Raw genomic sequence first — 7,849 nt, forward strand, 5'->3', positions numbered from 1 at the left:
CGATGCCGTGTAATCATAGACCTCTGTGGGGAAACTAATTACAAACTGTTACCCTCAATATATAATTTGGTGTGCCTTGGATTAGCCTTACTGTGTTCAGCTAATTAATTCAGCTCTAACTGTTCTATAGCGGCTTCCAGCTGAGTAAACCCTTTACATCTCTGCCATGGCATTAAGCTAAATCCCAGTGAGGTAAGCCCACCCATCACACCTGCTCGTTCTGTGTAGTGGTGATAGCTAGCTGCTGCCGAGGGCTAAGCCAAATGAGTCCACATGACAGCACATCACTCGAGACAGCCACTTGCTTGGCCCTGCAGCATGATCTGGCACTGAGTAAAGATACTGCTGCATGCCCATTGTTTGTCAGGATTAGCACTAACAAATTTTGTGATCAAGTGTCTTTTTTTTTTTTTAGAATAATAACCACAAGCTGTAAGTTTCAGAGTTGGATCTGCGTGATGTGGACCCTAATCTTATGAGAGATTGAGAACAGAATTTCAAGTCTACTACACCGTTTATGGCTTCACGTGCTGTGTTGTAGAAAACACAGCATGATTATGGGGACTACTGTTTTATTTAAAGCTGCAGTGATAGATTTATGGCCTCTGGGAGGCAGAAGAGTTTGAAAACAAGATGACAGATACAATACTTCAATAGTATACAATCCTGTTTCTGTTAACTTGATGATTTTAAGTTTAATATTTACTGTCGTATCAGCTGTGTTTTGTTTTCCAGCAACTCGTGAGAAACTTGAGTGTCTTCAGCTTAGTTGATGTTTGGCTTTCTTCACCAACTAGTTGCTGACTTTTTTCTGCTCTTTGGTGCTGACAAAGCATAGAGTGGGTTAGTCGTATTCTTATTTTCTTAAAAAAGTGATGCAGAATTGGGATATTAGTCAGTATGGGTTCATCATGAGTGACCACTTCTACAATGCACATACATACCCATGTAAATGTATCAGAGGACTATTCAAAACAATGCGCAGCAATGATTGGGCAAGTGTGACAGGAATAATTTAGTAGTATGTGAAGCTGCAAAGGCCACACACATCACGCACTGTATATGGTTTAGCTACCAGCATATACTCTCTGGTTTACTCTTCCCTGTCCGCTCTCTAAAAATAGCAACCATATCCTGTAAACTGTCAACCTGAAAATCGCCCATTGAGCAGGTGTGAAGATGAAATGACATGTGCTCTAACCATTTAACTGAGGTCTCCAGGCAGGTGAGCAGTATATCTCCACAGAGAGCAATTATTTGTGTTTGGTCTGTGTCAGACATTAAGCTGTTTTGCTTGTTTGGCAATTTATGTAAGCAGTCTAAGCTGTGCTGTGGGTAAAGTGGGCTTAAGTCCCCCTAAATCAAATCTGTCAGTTTGATTTATTTCATATAGTCACAATGTAGTAGTAAATACGTGATTTTTAATATAAAAAATCTTGGTAGCGGTTTGTGCCACTCACTGTCATGCAACTCATTCTTTATTCTTCACAAAGTTTAGAAGTAATCCACTACCCCCAGTTGAAGTTTGCAGTTATGTATTTTTAACTCTGTTCAGAAACATTCCTTGAGTTACCTTCTGGAAAATGCTTGGCAAATCACATCCCTTATATCCCCCTTACTTGGATAGCTCTGGTCTGCTTCCTGTCTGCTGTTTGCCCCGAGAGGTCAGGACCCTCCACTGCTCCCTAGAGAACCAGCATCTCCTGGCCATCAACACAGCTTTTAATACCCGCGGCAGTGTTGAGGTGACAGCCTAGCTGTCTCCTTGGCAGATACCACAGGCTTAGTGTATAAACAGGTTCATGTGGCTTGATGGGCGACAGACTAAGATTGGTTTACACACACGGCTTTGGAGACCTTCATGGCTGTTGGTGGCAGTGCTGCGGTGGGTTTAATCAGAGAAGGGGAACAGGAATGTTTCCTGTCAAAATTGGCAAGCACGTGCAGTGGGAAACTAAATTGAATAGGTAATAAACAAGGGAATATGCAAACTTTGTGGCAGTTAAACACGTTGTTGGTGTTGACATCACATTTCGAGGCTCATTTAGTAGCTGGTCTGGAGCTTTCAATTCAATTACATGGCCCTCGTTACGAGTTTGACAGTTGGCATGGAAATTCAATTTTTCAGCATTTTAGGGAGTTCTTGTCCGTGTGGGCTTAAAAGTTGAGTTTCAAGGTCTCTCAACTGCTGTTTTCAAGTTCAAGAATTAACTTTAGAAACTCATGAATAAAAACATATTTAGGTCAATGAAGTGGCTGATAACTCGTATCGTTTGTCACCATGCAGGCCTTTCAGGGTTTATCACATTATGCAAACAAGACAGTGGGCATATAATCAAAACTTTCAGTAAGATTATTCTTAAACTTTACTTCTTATCAATATCAACATAATATTCCTTTAATTTTTGAAGTGGTGACTTTACAGCCATAAATACAGTAGAGGGCACAGAAAGCAGATAATAACTTTCTTTTCTTGCAGGTTGTCTCTAATATTTTTAAATAATCGTTTGATATTTCTCGTGTACAATAGTGAAGCAGATACAGTACAAAAAACTCTGTGTAGCTCCTGGTAACTTTTGGAGTCACACAGACTCTGAGGTTTCTTGTTATTTGCTTCAAGAATGCTGATCTTGCTGATAGCATGGAGCCAGGCGTCCACTGGCAGTCCCTCTCTTGTCCTTAAGTTTCACCCTCACCCCCCCCCTTCCCTTTACACCCTATCACTTTTTCACTGGCCCTCCTCTACTACACAGTGCCTACTTTAATTTTTCCTCCATCTCTCTTTTTGTTTTCCAGGTTTCATTTGGCTGCAACGCGAGGACACCTTGACTGTCTCAATCTTATCCTGGGACACAGTGTTGATGTCACTGCGAGTGATGCCACTGGTGAGTCCAGGTTGGATGAAAGCAGTACCCTGGAGCTGCAGTTATATACCTTTTGATGTGTTTGAAAATCTTGTCCACCCCCATTATATCAGTGAGGGTAGACTTGATAACACCTTGCAGTATAACACAACACAGTTGAAAAACATAATTTTTTCTTTAGATGTGGCCCATCTACAAAGTCTATGGCAAGAGTTTGTGTGTTGCTTTTGCTATCCAGTTCAATTTATTTTTATTTATTTTATTGATATAGCGCCACATCACAACAACAGTTATCTCACAGTGCTTTATAAAAGGGCAGGTCTAGACCGTACTCTGTGATGTTATTTACAGACACCAATTCCCACCAAGAGCAAGCACCACACAGCACCTTGCACTAGGTGGGATGTCATTTCCACATTGTCACATTATAAATCAAAGCAGGTTAAGGTACTCATGCAAGACCACGTTTCCTACTGTGAGGAAGGAGATGAGGATGTGGTAGGCAGAAAATTGGTCCTATTAGTGTAGTCGATAAATAGAAGCAGAGCGCTGCTCAGCATTAAACAAATTAGAATCAATACCATCAGATAAGATAATGGAAATGTATCAGCATGGAAGGGTTCCCCAAAAAAACTCAACTGGACATATTTCCAAATGGGAATCTGGCAAGGGTGCAAAACCTTATCTCTGGACTAAATAAATCCTACTGGTTGGTTAGAGCACTACTGAAAAATATATTCCCACTGCAGGGACAGAGACTGTGAGGGGAATTTGTAATTCGAAATTTGGAGAAAACTAGCAGTACGATCAACAGAATAATATTTTAGTTCAATGGCATTGTCATGATGAAGTGATACAAGCGGAGTCATATGTACAGTACAGTTATTTTTGCTTTTGCAGTTTGCCACAGTGCGGCTATTGACCTACAAGTAGCATCTTACAGGGACCCGTTGAGGGATATTTGCACATAGCATTTGCCTCTAAAAATACATACAATGCAAAGTCTTGATTGGGAATGGACTTCTTTTTCTGATGGCTGCATTTATCACTTTCAGGTAAAAGTGCTCTTCACCTGGCTTCAAGAAATGGACATTCTCTGTGTGTGCAGAAACTCTTGCAGGTAAAGTGCAGTTGTCCTCGCTGTGATACTCAAACACTGTTTGAGCCAAAGACTGATATGTACTCCTGTGAGAAAGCATGCCAAACTGCAAGATTATAGGGCATTTTTAAGGGTTGTTTGAGGGTTTTTTTGTTAACTGTTTTTGCCCCTCATGTTGGTGTGTTATGTATCTGCACACATTGTATCTATGTCCCACAGAGCAGCTTCCCAGTCACTGGCCAGTCAGAGCAGTTCCCCTCTCAGCTCCTTTAAATAATTCTTGCCAAACAGCCTGGCAGCCGAGCCCACTCGGTATCGGTCAACAGTAGGCCCTGTTGAGTCACCATGCCCCACTAGAGGATTTATGTGTTTACAATCAGGGGGCTATCACTGCAATATTGTGCGTGTCGTAGCTCTTCCCCTGCCCCCACCTCTTTCATGGGAGTAATCTAACGGAGGGTACGGCTGTTGGCAGGGGGTTGTCAGTGGTGTTGACAAGCATACCCTCCTGCAAACCTGCCGTCCATTCTTGGTGCCGTCATCACACCAGACATAGCAGCTGGACACCAACACCCACCACCCTTACCACCTCCACTATCTCCCCCCGTAAGCCCAAACCCTCACGGTATAGGATATCCCCCTCTATGCTCCACCGTCAGCTCCCATTGCCGTTCTACTCACCCCCTCCCCCTCTTCGCTTTGTCATTTGAGCTTGCTGCTAATTTTTGGCCCTTGTTGCTGGAGAGAGTTGGGTTTTTATAGTGGGGGCCAGAGAGCTCGCTGGCAAGCTTACCCAGCAACATCATGCCCCTGTTAGCATTGAGTCCTCAAGGCTTTCATAGCAGGCCCTCATCACCACAGTGGTACACTCCAACCAGCTGACTTACTGGGTAGAGATGTCACACGTATATCAGCACAGCGCCACTTGGCCTAATTTGACCTGCCTGCTGTTGCCCTTCAGGTTCCACTGCCAACCAGTGGACATAAACTACAATATTCTAACATGATCAAACCATTACTTAAAAGAAGTACTTTCACTCAGGTGTAGACTTGAGATATAAAAAAAACAGTGGTCTTTCCTCTGTTGGAGTAATTGTCCAAATGTAGCATCTTTGTAAACTAACCCATCTGTTTCCCATTAACAACTTGATTGAGTTGTTAATTTAGATTCTTTTTATTCTTTCTATTTAGCTTTTGAGGCCACTTAGTGACACTAAGTTAGGATTGTGACAAAATTGAAGATTTTCTGAAGTGGGGCTCTTAGATATGTTGTCAGTGTTGTACTTGATTAATTTACAGATTTACTCTACCGGGATCCAGAAATATATTTCAGCACTAGTGAGATAATTTGCTTCACTTGATTCTGTTCATTTACAGCACAACAGTCCAGTTGGAAATGTGGACCTACAAGGACGAACAGCTCTACACGATGCTGGTAAGATTTCTATTCTATTCTATCATATACAAGCACTAGCTGTACTCTAGTACAGTAGTAAAATTAGGGCTGCTCGATTATGGAAGAAAAAAAAATCCTAATCACGATTATTTAACACAATTACTCATTGACTTTTGGAAAGATGTGGCAAATGTTGAATTAAAAAAACAGTGAAACAAATCAACAGTAAGAACACCTTGAACTGTGAAATTTTCCTTTAATACCTTTTCCTTTTTTAACTTTTATATTTATATATTTTATCAGCATTATCATAGTTGCTAGCAATAATACTGTCACCACTTATAATTATTGCCATTTGTTTGGGTTTTGGGTTATAACTGCAATTACGACTCTCTTTTTTTTGTTCCCTTTCCTGAGCAAGGCAGGGTTGGGTTGGGGGGTGGGGGTTTAATAAAGTTAAAATGACCTGGTCTTTTGTTACATACTGGTGTTGTCACTTCTTTCAAAAAAATAAAGAAATTGTTAAAAAAAAAATGTGATCAATAGGAGCCATAATCGTAATCACAATTAAAACTTTTGATTAGTTGCACAGCTCTAAGTATAGTGCTTAGTCTAAAGCTGACTCTAGTAACTCTACTCCAATACTGACTGCACTCTGCTCTAGTACTGTAGTATAGTGCTTTAACTAGATTTTAATTGCATCAGCAGAGATTCCAAATTACAGAAAAATATTGCATTGCAATAATGAAATCCCGGCATCTGTCTTGATTTTAAAGAGCATATTTCTTTAGCTTTTCACCCCTTTTACCATTTAAACCAGGTCCGCGCTGCTGCTTGAGCTGATTGATACACACATGTATTTCACTGGTAAATGGGATGGAATGATTGCAGTCATTTCTACTTTTTCTCTTCTCAGTCATGGCTGGCTGCTCCTCCAGCGTGAAACTCCTCTGTGACAGCGGAGCTTCTGTGAATACCACTGATTTTGTGAGAATTTTATTTTTTTCGTTTTTTCTCACAACGTGTTGTAATGGTCTCTTTAAAGATGATTGTGGTTTAATGAGTTGTTGTTGTAGAAAGCGTTGTGATCAGCTTGCTCCTTAAAGTGCTCCTTAAAGGCTGTAACCTTGCAGATAGCTGTTGGTCATGTCAGATAAGGTCGGTTAGAGCTGCACAAAAAGGTATTGACTAAATCTGTATTTAGTTCTCTTGAATGAGCACCCTCTATATTCAAGCGCTCGCTATGTTCTGAGTCACTCTGGGCCTATGGTTGCTTTGAGGTGAGATACAAATAGATTTTTTTTTCCAATTTTGTGGATGGATGTACAATGTCTTTTGTTTATCTCCAGGACGGCAAGACACCTTTGGTGCTGGCAACCCAGATGTGTCATCCACGTATCTGTGAGCTGCTGCTGGAGAGAGGGGCTGACATCACCATCCGGGACAAACAAAACAAGTAAGAGACATCTGCCCTTGTGGTGTTTACCTTTTGGTAGGGTTGGCAAATCTCCATTTTAATAATTGGAAGTCTGTGTTGCTTACAAAGGGCAGCTTTTGACAGATGGCAGAGGTTGACGACTAAAACAAGTCGTGCTATTTGTATTTCTGTAGATTCAAGATTCCTTTATCATTTTAATGCACCATATAAAAAACACAATTGTGTTTCACACATCCACATGTCAATAAATATGTGCAAGACAGAAAACTTTCAAATTCTAATCCCTGCAGTGACAGTCTTTCTCACATTAACATCAAGTCACGGAGAAAAGTGTACTTTCTGTGCTAGCTAAGGTCAGAAAAGAAGCATTCCTGAAAGGGCATTGACCTTATGTACCTTGCAAAGATGACTATACAAACATTTTAACAAAGCTTAGCTGCACAAGCAGGTGAAAAAAAACAGTAAAAGTAGAAATTGTAAAAAAAAAGAAATCATGTTTGAAAAGCGTGTCCTTGTGAACTTCAACAGTAATAAAATGCTACTGTATATTTTGCAGTACATTTGCCTGACTTACTGTACATGGCATACTGGAGTCCTGGAAACGGTTAATATGACATATGAAGAAATGTTTTGCCTGACTCATTTACTGTTTCTCAACATCATTCATAACACCAAGCCTACGGAAGAGGATTAGGGCCACTGGTGAAAAATGTATGTGAGTTCTGACTTTATTCTCAGAATTCTGACTTTATTCTAACTAGTTATTTATTCTAACTAGTTCTTTCTTATTAAATGACTGCATTTGCTTTGTACGGAAGAGGATTAGGACCACTGGTAAAAAATGTATGTGAGTTCTGATTTTATTCTCAGAATTCTGAGAACAAAGTCAGAATTTCAAGAATAAAGTCAGAATTCAGAGAATAAAGTCAGAATTCAGAGAATAAAGTTAGAATTCTGATATTGAATTCAGAATTCTGAGATTAAAGTCAGAATTCAGAGAATAAAGTCAGAATTTGGACTTTAATCTCAGAATTCTGAGAATAAAGTCAGAA

The 7,849-nt window shown here is 40.3% G+C and overlaps 1 protein-coding gene across 1 annotated transcript in view; it reads left to right on the forward strand.

The window, feature by feature from the left end:
• Window positions 1-7,849, forward strand: part of uacab (uveal autoantigen with coiled-coil domains and ankyrin repeats b) — a 53,364-nt gene that overhangs the window by 32,897 nt on the left and 12,618 nt on the right. Inside the window, exons 3-7 of the mRNA XM_032535471.1 lie at window positions 2,797-2,885; window positions 3,920-3,984; window positions 5,341-5,398; window positions 6,276-6,346; window positions 6,709-6,815. Of these exons, the coding sequence (XP_032391362.1) occupies window positions 2,797-2,885; window positions 3,920-3,984; window positions 5,341-5,398; window positions 6,276-6,346; window positions 6,709-6,815 (390 nt within the window). The remainder of the gene's footprint in view (window positions 1-2,796; window positions 2,886-3,919; window positions 3,985-5,340; window positions 5,399-6,275; window positions 6,347-6,708; window positions 6,816-7,849) is intronic.

This window comes from Etheostoma spectabile, chromosome 1 (genome assembly GCF_008692095.1).
Source record: "Etheostoma spectabile isolate EspeVRDwgs_2016 chromosome 1, UIUC_Espe_1.0, whole genome shotgun sequence".
Taxonomy (NCBI): Eukaryota; Metazoa; Chordata; class Actinopteri; order Perciformes; family Percidae; genus Etheostoma; species Etheostoma spectabile.